The sequence below is a fragment of the Limulus polyphemus genome, unplaced genomic scaffold, assembly GCF_000517525.1.
Source record: "Limulus polyphemus unplaced genomic scaffold, Limulus_polyphemus-2.1.2 Scaffold125, whole genome shotgun sequence".
NCBI classification, from domain to species: domain Eukaryota; kingdom Metazoa; phylum Arthropoda; class Merostomata; order Xiphosura; family Limulidae; genus Limulus; species Limulus polyphemus.
Window position 1 is genome coordinate 222,006 of NW_013665735.1, and position 18,779 is coordinate 240,784.

Here is an 18,779-nt window from a genome sequence, read left to right on the forward strand (position 1 = left end):
TTTTCATGCTATAACTTTTAAATTAGTAAGCGTATGTTCAGGAAATTTGGCACATTATCAGTTAATTTTACAAGGATTTCATACGCAAGATACTAATTCTTAAAGTTTGTTAAGCAAAATTTCTCATACCTTTTTTTCTTTTCACCTGTTACCTATCCAACATACAAAGTAATCTTCATTTCAAGATTACAAAAATTTTCCTGCATCAGAAAATTTTAAAATTTCACATGCAAAATCTTTATAATGTCCAGTTACTTATCAAACATTTCTTAAGGAAAAACTATATTTTTTCTGTTCTTTTCACTAATGGGTTCCATAGATTTGACCGATCTCGTAACCAACATAAAATATCAGGAAATAAATATAAATTATGCTTCTTTCGTTCTAGAATGACTACAGATAATAACCCAAAAACATAAATGTTTATACTAAATAGCTTAAATCTCATAACATTATACATTTATATATATATTTATTATTTTTATTATACTGACCTTTCAACCATGCCTGGCTAACATTACAGAAGTTGTAATGATACAGCAATATAAAATTGACCTTTAGTCTTTACAAAGTGACCCTGTCTTGGCTGTGTTTTAGTTTTATACATTTTTATATGTATATAGATTATTATTATTTGTTATTAAACAAATAATTATCTATTCTAGTTACGACCTTTGTACTCAATTAATGCTTGACGTAGGTAGCTAAGTCTTTTAAAATTTCGCACGTGAAACGAAATAATATTTTTAGGTTTTATTTATACAGTTGAATAACCAAAAAATCATAAATTACTATACTGATATCATAGAATACCACTTTTTGGTACATCTACCAAATTACGCACCTGCGCGCGCATGTACCAATATAAGTCCCTCAGAACACATATAAGCACCTGCTCTTGCTTTTACACAAATACTCACCTGTGTGTGCATGTCATCGCGTTTGTTTACTCGCATTCGAAATTTTATTGAACAAATATTTCATGAATTTATGTCAGTAAGTTTGATAACAAACTGTATATTATAATTCAAATTTTAGCACTATATATTACTCAATTTCTTAATTTAAAAGCAACTATGAAAAAAAAAACTGTTAAACATTGATTTTTGTGTGTTACATGGTATGTTAAATGCAGCACAGCCTCAAATTAGATGTTTATGATGTTAAAATACTAAGTCTATAGTTTCGTACGAATTAGGAACTCAAATTACTAATATTGACAAGCTGATATAAAATAAGAACTTTGTATATTTTCTTTTACTGAGATATCGCTTAGGTACTGAATCAAACACAGCAGCCCAGCTCACTTGTTTTTTATTTTTGGAAACGGTCCCTTATATACACTTTTATCAATATATATGGGAAGCCCTCTCATTCTTTTGAAACCAAGCAGGTAGGTTGTTTATTCAGTCTGCTCCATATTTCATATTTTTTAGAGCGAAATACAGAGGGCTATCTGCACTAGCCATTCCTTTATTAACATTGTAATAATAGAGCTAATGAAGCTTGTCATCACCACCCACTATTGGGATACTCTTTTACCCATGAATAGCGGGATTGACCATCACATTATAACGCCACCACGGCTGAAAGGGCGAGCATGTTTAGTGGGACGGGGATTCGAACCCGCGACCCTCAGATTGGGAGTCGAGCATCCTAACCACCTGGCCGAAATACATCTTAGTTACTAAGCTTCATAAATTATAGTGGAATTCTATGGTATCGATGTAGTAATTTATCATTCTTTGGTTATTCAACTGTATACATAAAACCTCAGAAAAAATATTTTATTTCACATCCTCTACTTAGAAACCTACGTCAAGCAGAAACTGAGTATAAAGGTCGAAACTAGAAGAGATAATTGTTTGCTTCTGTGTTTTAAGATATTAATAATCTATATACATAATTAATGTATAATAATTGAAATGTTACTATATTTTACTAAATACTAGTCTACTAAAACACAGCAAAGACAGGGTCACTTTGTAAAGACTAAAGGTCAACTATATATTATTGGATACAGTTTATTTCCTAATTCTTTATGTTGGTTACGAGATCGGTCAAATCTATCACACCCGTAGAGATTCGTTAGTGAAAATAACAGATCAAATATAAAGTTTTTCTTTATGAAACGTTTGATAACTATCTGGACGTTACATAGATTTCGCATGTGAAAGTTGAAAATTTTCAGATGAATAAAAATATTTTTAATCTTAAAATGAAAATTAGTTTGCATGTTGGATAGGTAACATGTGAAAATAGAAAAAAAAGTATGAGAAAACATTGCTTAAGAATTAATAAAAAAATTGATATTTTGCATATGAAAGCATTGTAATGTTAACTGATAATCTGTCAAATTTCGTTAACATACGCTTACTAATTTAAAAATTATAGCATGAAAACTATAACGAGCACAAAATGGTTACGAGGTTGTTCCGACGAACCGAGCTCGTGCTGAAAGGGTTATAGAGTTTTGTTTTTATCTTTGTGTGGTGACACACGGCGTTATTTTCCTTCCAAAAACAATATACCCTTTTATTTGTGAAGGCAAATAATTCTTTATCTTTTTTCAATAATATGAAATTAATTGGACTTTTATTCTGAAAAGCGAGAAAATATTTATTTTTACAGTAGTACTTAGATGCATAATTATCATCATGCGTGTACACAAATGGATTTTACATATGAATGAAAATTATTTTATGCTAAAAATTTATTACATGAATCTTACAATCTAATGTAATGTATACTGATCCCCTTTTTTTTTGTATATTTGTTTGTTGTTGTTGTAATGCGCAAACATTGTGATTCATTGTATATGATTTCAGGAAATGTAACTTTTGCTGACAGTTATATTATCTATATTACTCACCGGTGGGTCGTATGGGTAGTAATTATATTCCAACTTTCTGTGGCCGCTCTCTTTATTTTAGTGTTCCCCCCGTTACGAGAGATACATTTGGTATACACGAACAACTACAGAAAAAAAAGAGCACAGTACCTAGCTTGTTAATATTCCAAATATTATTACTCACTGACATATCGGTTCCTTTTTATTTAGAGAAATTATTGGAGGTGTACTTTTTGTATACATCGAAGTTAACAGGTTTTAGTCTATTTGTACCTTGTATTTATGGTAAAGGTACTATGGCTATCTACTGCTGTCCCTAATTTTGAACTACTGGCTATAGGAAAGGCAGCCAGTAAGTAGCACCCTAAAACCGACGCTGAGGGATTTACTGTCACTTTTATAACGCACCCACAGCTAAAAATGCGTGAAATATTTTGTGATACCGCATCGATTCGAATCCGGCTCGTCAGCTCAGAAATCCCAAGCTCGGTTGTAATCTCACTTAAAATAAATTAATTATTAGAGAAACAAGATTGTAATTATAAGAGTAAAAGAAACTTCTATATCTAATATAGAATATTAGGACAAACTAGGAAAACTTTAAAATGACCAATGGAATCTACCTAGGATTAAATAAAGTATATAAGTTGTTTGGTAATAATAAAAAATTAATATTTATTCATGTTCTAGATATTTATAAAGTGTTCAGTAGTTACATGACGCAAAGTGATGTTGTACTCGTTTTTTGTAAAAGGGGTGATTTAATTTGGCAGTTTTCGCTGTGGATTTTGACACATTTAATAAGAAATTATCGATGAGCCATCACTGGTCCTAATATAAATGCAACTTTATTTTAGGTTACTGACGTGTAGTGATACAGCTTATTGGTCAACATACAGCAAGCAGCATGACAAAGCCAAGCATACAACAAAAAATGTCGTCTTCTTTGGAGCCACTATGGTTGCTCAGGAAAAGTTCGGGGTTGGTAACACCAAGAAGTTGGTGTTTGGTCCTACGGAGAAGCAGTAACAGCGATGGTGATGCGGGAACTTGACAAACCAATTCTTGGATTAAAACACCAACTACTTCTTTGACACTCGTAATTGGACACATTCAATTTTTAAGCAATGATCAATTGTTCATCAACTGTGTAATTTTCTTGAGCATTTGTCTTTTTTATAAGTTTGTTAAAAATATGAGTTTTTCATACCAACACTTCTTGTTTATTTATTGAAATCTTTCCATTTCAAGTCATTTCCATGCAGAGACAATACTTCATCTAGAAGAATGTCCGACAAGTTTCTTGGTGGTTACTTAATCATTCTTATATAACATCATTCTCGAAGTATATTTAAACAAATAAGTAATGAACTTATCATTCATCATAACCATAAAAGTCACAATCATTATTAGTCTAACAATGAGAAAAAATGTAGAATTGAAGTACCATTCAAATACTTTTATTGGTTATACTTCATTGATATTAAGCATTTTCAAAATAAACACAACGGTAAGTCAACGAATATATTAAACTTGTCCACCTTCTTTTATAACATAAAATTATTCACATTTCTATTCAACGTACACCCGTTTCACCAGGTGTTTTTCTTACCTTACGAATCTGAATCCAAATGGAATATGATTCTGAAATTCAAAGCCTCACAGTGCAACTGACACTTTAAAGATACTGAAGTTGAATGAGGACTCTTGTCAACGTTCATGTTACAATCATATAGTTGATTTACTTTTTGTTTTTACCTCTACACTGCTAAGACGTGTTTATATTTATTTTAAACATGTGGTAATACTTTCTTCTAACTTCAGACATATTTTCTGGTAGAGATTATGTAATATAAACTTAATGGTTCTCTCGACTTTTCAAATCTTGGAGTAAACTCTAGGAAAAGGGATAGATTTATCAAACTTATACACGTTTTTACACTTTTTCATATCATTTAAAAATAAGAATAATGCAAAAATATAACATGAAAACGAATTTGTTCAAAATTTCATACCCCCTGATTAATATTTCCTAGAATTATACTGAAATAAAAATGTGTACCTTTTAAATTATAACTCAGCTTTTTGAGGAAAAAAAATTCTTAAAAGATATTTATGAAGCAAAAAGTATTTTTGACTGTACTATAATATAATTACAAGGCTATGCCTAATTCCACAAGAAACATTTAAAATAATCCCTTTTCCATGTTATAACACAAGATATTCCAATTGCAAACATAAATCTGTTTAAACTAGAATATTTACTACCATTCCATATTCATACTACTGAATTATCACAGTTGAAAAACCACGTATAACTGTAATCAATACAACGTGTTTCAGAAAATCATAAGGACGCGTTATTAATAATAACCGCTGCATTTTAGTTTTCTGAAAAAGAAAAATTAGGAGTGTATTAATATTAAAAAAGTAATTATAGTAAGATAATTTTTTTTATAATTTAACATGACTGTGACAGTAAAAACTGTATACTTTGATCGAGCAGTAACAATGGTATTTGATATTTCTGAGTTTTGTATTATTTATTTGCAATTCACGTTGCAATATTGTCGTTACTGAATATCTGCACTTCTGTTATCCAGTAATTTCAAACGATATCCAAAGTAGTAAAACAACAACTAGATGAACGAATGACAAGTCTTCAAGGCCCCTTCTATTATTATTTTTTTTCTATGGATATTTGTTCATGATGAAAGAACAAACGAAGATTAACAATTTGCTGTTAATTTGGAGAAAATGTATAATCATTCTGAAATAATTCGAAGATATCAGTAATCAAGTTCGTTAATATTTATACTTGGCTAATAAAGAATGGATTGCTTTACTATAAGTATGTGTTATGAGGTGAGTTATTGTAAATCTTAAAAGTGAGTGTCATTAAAACATAAAAATATACAATAACGATTAAAAATAGTCATATCGTTTGATAGAAACATACCTGATTTAATGTTAAAATCCACTGAATTTTTTTATATATTTGTAAACGAAACAAACATACATAAAAGAAATAGAAAGGAACCTTACATAAAAAAAATAACACTTTCATTGGAACAACTTGTGTTATAGTCACTCCTGTACATTTTCTATTTTCAAACCCCACACACCTAGATATATAAACAGTTAAAATTTTTCCCTAAATACAACATTCAGTGTTGAGGCAAATGAGAGAAGTTTTGAACGTTACAGTTTTCTTTCAGGGAGTTGCCTCAGTGACTAACATGCTCTACATACTTACATCTGAATACAATGAAAACAAATAATATTTTGTTTTCAGATAAGAAAAGAAAAATGTATAGAATATAAATATTTACTGACTTAAAGAAATAATCAATACAAAGTAATTGTAACTAGTTTTTTTTTACTAAGAACAAAAATTGTTTTAAAAGGAGAATATATCTTGAAAACGTTTTAAAACTTTAATACATTTGACAAAAATTCCAGTTAATTTATAAAAAATATGTAAACCAACTATTAGTAACAACATTGAAAATCTTTTCCGTAACCTTTGATCAGTTACCAAAACATACTTCGAAACTTTTGAATTTCAGAACATTATTCAGTTATAACTCGTACCAAAACAATTATTCTTCAACTATTTTCCTTGAACGAGTGAAAAACGTTCCACAGAATAGATTCCGTGATATATGTAGTACAGAATATTTTTAAATACTTACTGCTTAACTTATTCGTATATCGATTCTACCGACTATTTTAATATTGATTATTACTTAATGGGATGTATGCCATTACTGGGTAATGGATTGAAGATATGTATTAGAACACACATGGGTTATGCTATTTAGTTCAAATCCTTATAGACAACAGTCAACATTTAGATTTCAGCAGGGATTTTGCATGGCAGAAGCTTTAGCTTTTCGTTTATAGTCTCAGTTGCTCTTACAGGTTATGTTTGTTTGCTTTAGAGCAAAGCCACATGGGGCTATCTGCTGTGTCTACCGCAGGGAATTGAACTCTGCTTTGTAAGTCCGTGAACTTACCGCTGATCCACCGGGGGACGTACAGTTTATGATATTTAATTTAATTTCGACACTTCAGTAACCAACATATGTATAAATTAATTTCGTCATTATCTATTCCCATATAAAATACTTCTTTATAAACAGTACAATGTTGTACATAAACATGTACAAAAATCCAAATAAAAGTTCTGGCGATTCGTGAACTAACGTTCGTGAATCTGAAATAGTGATTTCAAAAATTTTAAGGTGAGATTTTTTTTCTTGAAGAAAAACTGGACGTTGCTACTTGGGTCACTTTTTGGTTTAAACAATGAAAAACCATTAAATCAGCAATACTATTAACACTTTGAATATCATGCACGACAAATACACACACACACACACACAAACTTTCTAAATGTTGGATTTTCTGACTACAAAGTTACTAATATTATTTTAAAAACACACGAAATAATGTCATTAAAATGACAACTAGTCATTAAGATTATTTTGTAACATACATATATATATCGAGTGAAGATTGAGTAACTCTTTCGACTTTAAAGAGTTTCTCAAGTTCACTTTCTCACTAAAAAGTTGGCAATTCACAGTTAAAGAGTAATAATTTCTACATGGGATTATGATATGCTTAGACTTAAACAAAACGTAAACAAACACAGTTATTCTCAATTCATTAGAGTTTGGTTTGCTTCGGATATTTGCGCAAAGCTACACAAGGGCTATCTTAGCTAGCCGTCCCTAAGTTTCAATTGACAGACTAGGTGGAAGGCAGCTAGTCAACAGAATCCACCGCCACTTCTTGGACTACTCTAATCAAATAGTAGGATTTGTCCATTACTCTTATCACCCCCCTTGACCCAAAGTGTAGAGCGCGATTTTTTTTTTTGCCGTAATGGGTGACGAACCGTGGACCCTCGGATCCATAGCCCGGTACGCTAACCATTAAGTCATGACCAGCCTAGTTTGCTAGAGCCCAGGAATATTAGATGTGACCATTTTACTGTGTTTATTGACAAGACAAAATTCAATATCGATTATAAACATTTAAGTTAGTAGAACAGAAACATGAGGAACATTTTCAATCACAGATTGTATTTGAAAATCATTATTATCTAAAACGTAAGTTCCACTTCACACAGTGGCTAGTTTACATTACTTGAAATACACTAAGTGTAAACAGACTATTAAAGTCGTCAGGTTTTGCAAAACTAACATAGATCTCAACAAGACTTATTCACGTCAGAAGGACGAGGACATTGACAAAAACAACTTTACTACTTTAAAACCAACCCTTAATTATACTTCCACAAACAGAAAACAGCAACTAACGTGACCATTGTATATATATATATATATATTTAGATAGATCAAGAGTCTGACAAATCGTGTGAATCCACACGGATCGGGAACCAGATCGGATGATCCAAACAGATCTGGTTCGGCTTATCACACTTCTTTAGAGAGATGATGATTTGATCATCTTTGGAGATAAAGTAGCACCACCCTAGAGTACGAAAACAAAAAACCTTTCTTTACATGCATAAAAACACGTAACTCGGTCCTTACGCTATGTGCCACCAGTGTTTCAGACAGGAGCAGTATCGTATAACAACTCCGCGATCTCTTGCGTCTGCCGACATCTGTTACATTATCATGATTTTTTTTTTTATGATCCTTGATAAATTGAAAGGTTTAGTAAATGGAAGTTATGCTTGCAACGTTTTATTACTAACACTAGTTTATAATAATTTTAAAATAGTCTACATAACGAAGACTTTATCGACAGTGCACCCAATTTCTTATCACTTTTTGTTTCATAGCTATAAAATACCTGGTGCATGATAGCTACATTACTAAAAGTATAAAAAGATGGTCTGCTGTCGTCGGTTGCGTTTTCATTATCTAAGGCCCAAGCTAAATCAGTCTAGTTCAGATGTTTATTAGTTTAATGCATATTTTATAATCATTTTTCCATGTTTAACAGATGGCTTAGCAATATGAGATGTTGAGTTACAACGACAATAATGATCTTTAAGGCCACAGCAAGCGCTTATATTGGTATCACCGTATTACAATCAGTTTGAAGCCAGCCATTCATCGGTCTTTATGGATGCAGATACTAGTGAAGTGTGTTATTGTTGCACAAAGTGGAAGTGCTCCCCCTTTAACTGAGAAACAGAAACCAAATCCTTCATCTTCTGTGAACAAAAGTTTTTGACATATTTCTCACAAGTCTGAACTGATATCTGACACATTTATCGCTTTTAATGGTCTTGTTAATTTGCGCAGCATTATAGCTATAACCAGTAACAGTTTAAAATACTTTATTAGTACACATTTTTGACACTGGGTAACAAATTCTTAGTTTCTCGCACGAACTAAAACCAACACATCGATTGAAAAAAATCACATTCAATATATATTTCGGTACAACTTATTTATTAAACACGTTAAATTCTACGTCCAACACCCAGTAATCAGCTAAACATAGGAGTTTCGAATTAAGCATATCTTACATGATCGTACTTATTAAACAATATAGATGATCATCTTAGATGTCACAGTGTAATAATTGTCTTAAAAATATCCCATCACTCTTCTTCGTGTCCAACAATCACTTGTATCAATACTCAATAACTAATATTTAAGTTTTTAGTTATATAAAAATGGATAACACATAACAGGTTTGTTCTGTTATATCAGTTAAAAAACTAACGTGTACGTCAGTAATTTCATATACATATGCATATATACCTAAAAAAAGACATTCTTTTCGACAAACAGAATAAATATATCTAATCTAAGTGTTTATTCATTTATTTGTAACTTTGTATTACAATCATAGTTTTTAAATTGATCAGATTTTGGGAGACAGTTTTTAAAAATTCAGTTATTAAAAAAAACAATTTAACTAATTCAAAAGTCGCTTAATACTATTTACGAACTGTTTTTAAATTTTAAACTAGACGCCAGAGTGCTTGCCTTTGTAAAGTATTCAAGTAATTTCAAATTATTCAATCAAAAAAGGAGCTTTGCTGCTCAGCTTGATCTCTATCTTTCAACCAGTTGTACTGAAAGTCTGTAAAAGATTAGTTTATTCTACTAGAATAATTAAAAGAAAAACAATAACATTAAAAATAGTTTAATTTTTACATTTCATGGAAAGGACTTGTTACAATAAAAAAATGGCACTAGGTAAGTTAGGAAACACAAAATTTACATTTAAATATCACAAAGAACGAAATGCTTGCTGCAAAAAAAAGATATTATGACCAACTGAAGATTATCATTTTTCACAAATTAAAAAGAAAAAGTAATTTGATAGTTACATTTTAAATTTTCCAATGTCGCCATAATACATGGCACGTGGGACATTTTTACTTTTTCTTGGCCGTCATCTTTGTGACTAGATCTCCAAACATTTCCAAAATTGTTTTTATAAGCTCTTGCACGAATTTCAGAAGGGCGACCCTATAAAAATCGCCCTCTAGAGTTGAAATTTTGAGTAATGTATTTTTTATGAAGGAATTCCTTTCCTCTAAAATGCCATTCAGTTTGATATAAAACAAATAAAATATCATAAATCGAAATACAAAAATCTATCCCTTTCAGAAAAGAGTTCGCTTTTTAGCAATATACGAGTAATTAAAAAAAAACAATCTCACAACTTATCTTACATCTCTTTGGTGGTGAAAGTTAACGTTTCATTTCCCATCAGTGTCAAAGTTTCTTGGTAACCCCCGTACCCCACTATAGGTAAAAAAGTACTAGTTATCCAATAATCTTAGCCATGAATAAAACTCTAGAATCTACAAAGCCAGAGTATTTAAACAAGGCAAGTCCACAAGAAGATTGACAGGTGGAACTCTTCCCTTTGACTGCATCGCGACACTCTGTCTCTTCCCATTCACCACTTTCACAAAATCTGTAAAAATAACGGAAACGCAAGAAAATGAAAAATTACAAATTACACTCGTTTTTTTTTTAAGTAATAAGAGTTCGTATCATTAAGTGTGTCATTTTGAAAGAAAGTTTTGGGAAATAATATTTAAATTTACAGCCTGATTTAATTGTTCTATATTATATAACAAATAATTGAATATTTAAAGAGCTCCGTGATTTCTTATTGATAAGGTTTAAAAATGTTTCGTTAAAAATTATACCGTAAAATTAAAATCGACTGTGTTATAATGTAACTCATTTAAATTAGTTGAAATAAAATCTCTTTCGCTTAAATATCAGTTGGCTCTGTGAATTTTTACGTGTGTTTAAACGTAGTTGGCCTATAATCAATTGTATTTGAAAATATCTGTTCTCAGGCTTAAATTCCATGTTTGCATTTGAACAAAATTATACACTATTGAATGTAGTTGACCTATAATAACATACACCGGGGTTATTTTGGCAATAAGTAAGTGTTCTATAATCGCTGAAAGAAAGAACAAAAGAGATTCCATAAGAATACAGGAAAAAAAAAAACGCTTCAAGAATACCATTTTACGATCCTTTACGATCAGTTGTGCTAAATGAAAGTTATTATTGTTAAGGAGTGTATATTTATTTTAAATGAGCAACTAGTTAAGTTCACTCATTGTTCATTTTTATAAAATTATATGCAACTTACATTTTGAAAGATGGACATAGCGACGCTGTGGCCGATTACACAAACCTGACTTAAAATCTCGGCATACTACCAGGGTGCACAGCAACTGTAAAAAAGAAAAGAAAGAATTTTCATGAAATAGACAGTAAATATAATAAAACCAAACATTATTGCAGGCCCCCCAGTGGGACAGCGGTAAGTTTACGGACTTACAACGCTAAAATCCAGGGTACGATTCCGCGCGGTGGGCACAGCAGATAGCGCAATGTGGGTTTGCCCTAAGAATAAGCAAGCAAAAAAAAAAACCAAATATAAACAGAGGTAATAACCATGCCTTTCCATGCCTTAATTGCATAAAACACACGTAACCCTACGCTAATAGTGCTAATTATTTTGTTAAGAGACCAACGATTTTTGAAGTCACATCAGAACTAATCGAGATATTCTATAAGCACCAAAGACAGTGACCTGGTATGCTTCAAGTCATAATCTTCACATCTTTAGTAGGAAAAAAAATCGGAGGTATTCTTCGTTATGTCAATCACCATTAAGACTTGTGGTTGAGGATTAGAAGATCTGCGGTGTTATAAATTCAATGCTTTGAATATCCGCTCAGTTAACATGAATGGGTGTCAAATATTGCCCAGTGTTAATTTTCATTTCTTTAAAAAAAATGCTAAACATAGAGGACTATATTACGAACTCACTCAAATTGCACAAAACTACAAATAATTTTAAGCTGAGAATAATCAGTAAGGTTTTGTAAAAGTCAATGAACGACAAAGGCAAGAAAAGACCAACCCAACTTGGACTTATGAGTTTCAATGTGCTCTTATTTTCGGCGTTCTAAATATGATTCTACCAGATTTTCTAAACAGTGACAATTATAATGTTCTTGAATTTTAGGGCCTGGAAGGACCTGATGGTTCGGGTGCTCGAATTCGTTACAGAACATGCTCGCCCTTTGATTCGTGAGGGACGTCATAATGTGACGGTGAATCTCATAATTCGATTAGTATAGGCCAAAAGTTTTCGGTGGCTGATGTTGACTAGCTGCCTTCCATCTAGTCAATTACTTGAAAATTCGGGATGGCTAGCCCAGGTAGGCCTTGAGTAGTTTTGGACGAAGTTTAATGAAACAAACAAATAAACTACTCGATTTTTTTTTCCATTTTAATGTGGAGCTTTAACTTTTGAGATGATAATATAATTAAATAAAATATTCTAGATGAAACTTGATGAATGAATCAAACCCAAACGATGTCCTAATTTAACATAGTAACGATATGGCGATACGCCAGACTCACAGGAGAATTTTGAACGCCAGGGTGTAATATGAACCAAAATGACAACAGCTGTGACATACTGCACATCTTTAATAATTAAATCGTCGTTTAACTAAAACTTTATTCACTTGCTGTATGGAAATTACTATATACTGCTTAAATATAGCTTTAAATGTAAAAAAAAAATCACTTTTATTCGTTCTTCTTTTATCAAAGATTTATGTTTTAACCTTGCTTTGTAAGTCAAAATTACATTTTAAATACATTTAAATAATCACGTAAGACTAAAACCTAAAATTTCCGAAAATATTTAAAAATTCACTGGAAAAAAATAACAACAGTAAAATGTGTTCCCTGTTTTCTTAAAGGTTGAATGACGATGAGGAAAATGTGATTGTTGTCAAGTTTTTAGATTTTACACTAATTAAACACTAATATGTATTAACTAATATGTCGTGGGAAATTATTATTATTTATATCATTAAATAACGGGCTGAGCGTGGCTCAGTGGTTAGCGTGCTGGACTGTAGATCCGTGGTTCGGGCCTTTTACCGCCCAGAAAATCGCGCTTCGCTTTTTTGGAACCGTGGGTATGATATAAGAGTTAACAGTCAAATTCTACTATTCGATTAGAGTAGCCCAAGAGCTGGCGGTGGGTGGTGTTGACTAGATCTTCCCTCTAATCTATCACTTTAAAATCTGGGACGACTAGCGCAGATAACTCTCGAGTAGCTTTGCACGAAATCCAACCAACAACAATAAAAGCTGATGTTAACCGTGCAACGTTTGTACAGCTCGAGATTTTGTACCGTTGTTGCAACAATTAGTAAACAAGTAATTATGAATTAGAAAAAAATATATACAATGTTTCCTCTACTAAAATTGGGCTGGTCATGACCTAATTATTAACGTACGAATACCGAGAATTCGAAGATTCATGGTTTGCGATCTGTTGCCACAAAACGCACCCCGCAGTTCGAAGCTGTGTTTGTGTTATAATAGTGATGGTCGAATCCTACTATTAGATTGGACATAAGTAACCTAAGAGTTAGCTGTTGGTCTTGTTGACTAGCTATCTTCAAACTAAGCTGAAACTTAGGAATAGCTATGTGTAGATAGTCCTTATGTGGCTTTGCGCAAAATTATTCGTTTGTTGATAAGCACAACGTTACACGATGGGCAATCTATGCTGTGCCCATCGGGAGGCTTGTGCAAAATGATGAAGCAAACAAACCAACTGAGGAAAAACTACATAAGCATTAGAGCCATTTGCAATACTGGTTTCAAAGTTTTCTTTTTAATAAATAAATGATTTGAAGTCGTTCGTTTTGGCCTGTTGAAAAGCGCGCATGCGTTCTACAGGAATTTTATCTAAAAGCGATAAATTAATGTAAAATATACCACAAACTTAATTTTACAGCTGTGGTTTTCAGAAAACGAATCAACACTGAAAAAGGCATTTAATTTAGAGATTAAAGACTACTATATTCACTGTTGTCCCCCGATGGATCAGAAGTAAACTTACAGATTTACAATGGTAAAATCCAGGATTCGATTCCCTGCGGTGGACACACACACACACACAGAGTCACTGTTTAAGATTTACCATACATCTGTATCTTTTAATTATTAATCATGTTTGGTATGAGTATAAACAACCTGTAATTATATTCGTGTTTTTTTATGAATGGAAGATATGCCATTAGTGTTGCTGTAAACGACGTTAAGAATAAACAATTCTGACACACTTTCTGAAATAGTACTCGCCAAATATTAAGTTTACTTTTATCCTATGCGAGCTCATTGGCTCTCAAAAATTACATATTACACTTTTTTTTTTTTACTGATACATAATAAAATTACATTGAACATTAAGAAAACAGTTTACTGAAAATGGTTATGATAAGATCGTGTAAGGAAATGGGATTTTTGATATAATTTGTACGTCACTACTGGGCTTTTGACAACCATATTTTTCTGTGTTTTTTTTTTTCCGGTAAGTTCTTTTATTTCGGAAATTTTAGGTTAGATTGTAAAAACGTCTCAATAATTACATGCTCGTGCACATTAGAATGCATTTAAAATGCTTTGGTTAATAATTGCACAGGATGTCCTACAATTATGCAATCAAAAATTCCTTGCTTGTTCAATTTCCACAACGGTGGGCACGTGAAATGCGGACATTGTGTGGTGTATAATGCTTCGCTCGTGAAAAAATATATGTTTCTTATATTTGTTAAGATAATTTTTGGACACCCTGTATAACTTGAGGTAAAATAATTTCAACGGGAGAATATATCTAAAAGATCTGTGGATGCCATCTTCAACAAATTTCTGGAAAGAAAGAGAACACAAATATTCTATTATTCTATTGATGGTGTAATTAAATTTTATTAGCTCAAGACATCTGGCCCAAATTCATACACAAAATATTAAAATTTAATAAACAAAGCGTGGGAACTTACAAGAAACAGGCACAAAGGGCTGTTGAACCTGCATGGTAAGGGCTTGATGATAAGGTGTGGCGCTTGGTTGATAAACAGGGAGTCCACTCTTGTCAAGGGCTGGTCTTTTAGTGTAAGGGACCATTCCGGGAAATGCCTGTGGAACAGGTTAAAGTGTCAATTAAAAAAAAAACATATTTGCACACTATTAAAAATTTAGTGTAAGAGGCCATTTAGGGAAAAGCCTGTGAAACAGATTAATTTAACGTTTCAATAAAAAATGTTTGCAAACTATTATAAAAAAACTTTCACACGTTTTGCGAAGAATGATAGAATTTATATCGAACATGTTTCGTTTCGAAGGCGGTAATAGCTTCTTTACGAAACGATATTAGTTTCATATTAATGACATACGTATACTGGAAATTAGTTCTAGGGATATACAAGTTCTTCCTTTTTTTTCAATAAGAACAACAACAAAAACAGCGTTGATAAAAAATATCGTGACGTAGCTCATCTTCTTGTGTTGATTAGAAAATAAAAAGTAAAAAAAGAGTAAAACCTATTTGTTATTAAGGAATATTGTAATATGACCAAGGAGGGAATACAAAGTTTCATTGAACGTGGAATCATATTTCTATTTACAATCTGTAAGGGATTTATTCGAAACTTTTTTTGTACATACACTCCTGAATAGGTATAGAAAGGATAATTGTTAAACGTTTTAGCTACATTTTATTAGAACATGCAAAGAAATGTTACACGTGAAATATTGTGGTGAAATCGTTCGTTTTTCTTTGTATTTTAACTCTTTGTAATGAGAGACTTGCGGGTCAAAATTTCACGAAGGTAATAAAAGCATGAAGGCTCAAGAGATTGCCAAGCAAGCTTTGGGCAAACTGGCCAGTGCAATCTTGTGTTTTAAGATACTAGATTTCTTGAAAACACGTTTTAGCATCTCTCTCTCTTTTAGTTATCAATAACTGATTTTGTATGCAAAATGCTTAAAACATAATCAAAACATTTTAGCAACGTGAAATATTAATAATATATTAATAATAAAATATAATAATAATAAAATATTACGTGAAACATACTAATACACTTTATATTCGTTTATTTTTATTCAATTTCAAAACTAGCATTTTTTAATCACAACTACTGTGTATATAAAGTAAATACATATGGAGATCGGCCCGGCATGGCCAGGTGGCTAAGGCGCTCGACTCGCAATCTGCGGGTCGCGGGTTCGAAGTCCCGTCACACCAAACATACTCGCCCTTTCAGCCGTGGGGGCGTTATAACGTGACGATCAATCACACTATTCGTTGGTAAAAGAGTAGCCCAAGAGTTGGCGGTTGGTGGTGATGACTAGTCGCCTTCTCTCTGATCTTACACTGTTAAAGTAGGGATGGCTAGCGCAGATAGCCCTCGTGTAGATTTGCACGAAATTCATAACAAACAAACAGACATATGGAGATCAAATAACAAGGAAAAGCTATTTTTATATGCAACAAATATTGACTAGACCTGAGGTGCTTGTGCATGCGATCTCAAAACACAGACAAATAAAGAGTCGAATAGGTGGAATAACAGCTAGTCTTAACGTGTTATGGTAGACAACTCTGTTGCATAGACCACAAGATAAATTTGTAATCAGTATTTTAAGAAGGAAATTTTTCTTATGTCTCCCTATTAAAAACGCTTTTGAAGAGGAGTATACTTATATAAAAGAGATCACAGCGAGTTGAACACATTGATAGGAGATTGGGGAACAATATTTCATCACAACACTAAGACCCAAGATGACATCAAATACCATTAATAAAGCTCACCAACGTGAGGTAATAAGAAATCCTAACTTAATGGGCTTTTACAATAAATATCAGGTGAAACTAGCAACTGCAAAAGTAATCATTGTCTGAACTTCGTTGCTAGATAAGATAAGCACACAGATGGTGTGCAAAACTCCCCTCATATTAAGAACAAGTACAGGAAAGTTTACTTAAATGATCTGGCTGCTGCTGTACAAAATTTTTACCGTTATAATAAATCACAATCAATATTTACCTCCTTCATTCAATAACAATATTTTTTTTTACAAAGTCTTATATAACAGATACGTAAATGAGGTAAAATTTCAAGTTCTAAATGAGGGTAGCAAATGTCAATTCGAAATTCTTTCAGGGAAGCATGCTGAAAGAAATCGTCTTGTAACTGATTTCTAAATTGCATAGAAATGCATCCCTTCGAGTAAAAAGTGGGTTGAATATTTTAAATCTGCAAGTCACGTGACAAACACTCACTATATTATGTTGCGGAAGAAGCGGTGTAGATCAAAGCTACATTCTTACATTACTGGGCGTTGCGTTGGTAGTGCGATGCTGCCAAAAACTGATCACTTTTTTAACAAGCCTTTTCCGACGCAAGATATGCACACACTCAGAGCATAAAGATGTGTTTAAGTCGGAGATTTCGAATTAAGAAGACGAGAATATCCTTCGTATATAATAACTTTGGGGTACCAGGGCCCTCCAGAAAGAACTTACAACAAGTCGTCTTCCGTTGGGGTAAACAAAGTGCGGCGTCTTGTAACAGTTGAGAATTTACGAACATAAAGTTCAGTAGCAAAAGCCGTTCACGTGACTCAAGCAACAGGACGAAACATAATCGAGAAAGATCTTCATCTGAAGAAGTGGCATAAGTCATGTATACAGAAATTTCCTTCATAACATATTCATTCAACCATCGCATACCACAAGCAGCTGGAGTACAAAATGGTACTTGTAATAGCTCATGCAAAGACATATCGGTCCTGTCCCCCGGATTTCTGTGCGATCGGACTGTTAAAGCTGGCACTGGGAAACCTCCATTCTCGTACAATATATGCATTATGGAAAGCCATCAGTCTTACGATAAGGCCCTTTGCAATGGAAACTAAGCTGTAAGACTATTGAAAAGATTCATAGTTTCATGTAGAGAATGGCCAGATGTGACGACATGGATTAGAACGACGTCGTGAGGATCCAAAGATGCGATACCTACCACATAGAAAAGTATGGTTATTTATGAATTATCGTGCCACTGCGAATGTCGGTACATAGGTCGCACTTCACAAAGATTGCAGGATAGAATTAAACAACATGTATCCACATCCATAAGAACTAAGAGTGTGAAAGAAAATAATTTACCATGTCGATCCTGTAAAACAAAAGTTCTACCACCAAAATGTGAATCAGCGATTGGCCAGTAATTACCAGTGAACCCGACTTGTGCTGACAACTACACGGATAGCAGGTTTAAAATTATTGCAAATGGTCTGTCAACCTTTCATCTCTATATTTTGGAAGCCACCTTTATTAAAACACATAAACCTGTCCTTTGACGCCAAAAAAGAATTTCTATACAATCTACACATCCTTCAGTAGGTCTGTGACATTTCCTGACTGGCTTAATGACATGCCAATCAGTGATTGCCTTACCGGCCTACGTTGATCTGCCTCATTTTATAAGCTGTACTATTTCCTATAGATCATTTTCCAGACGGTTCTGCTATGATTAGTATCTGGCGAAAATCTTCAGCAGATATTTCCT

The 18,779-nt window shown here is 32.6% G+C and overlaps 1 protein-coding gene across 3 annotated transcripts in view; it reads right to left on the bottom strand.

Annotated features, from left to right (window-relative positions):
• Positions 1–3,677: 3,677 nt before the first annotated feature.
• The window catches only part of LOC106473011 (protein muscleblind-like), a 222,470-nt gene continuing 207,368 nt past the window's right edge, over positions 3,678–18,779 (bottom strand). For all 3 annotated transcript variants that reach the window (XM_022402459.1, XM_013933694.2, XM_013933686.2), the window contains 3 exons: positions 15,207–15,342; positions 11,477–11,561; positions 3,678–10,777 (listed from right to left, as the gene is read on the bottom strand). In XM_022402459.1, coding sequence (XP_022258167.1) covers positions 11,527–11,561; positions 15,207–15,342 — 171 coding nt within the window. In that variant the 3' untranslated portion in view covers positions 3,678–10,777; positions 11,477–11,526. The remainder of the gene's footprint in view (positions 10,778–11,476; positions 11,562–15,206; positions 15,343–18,779) is intronic.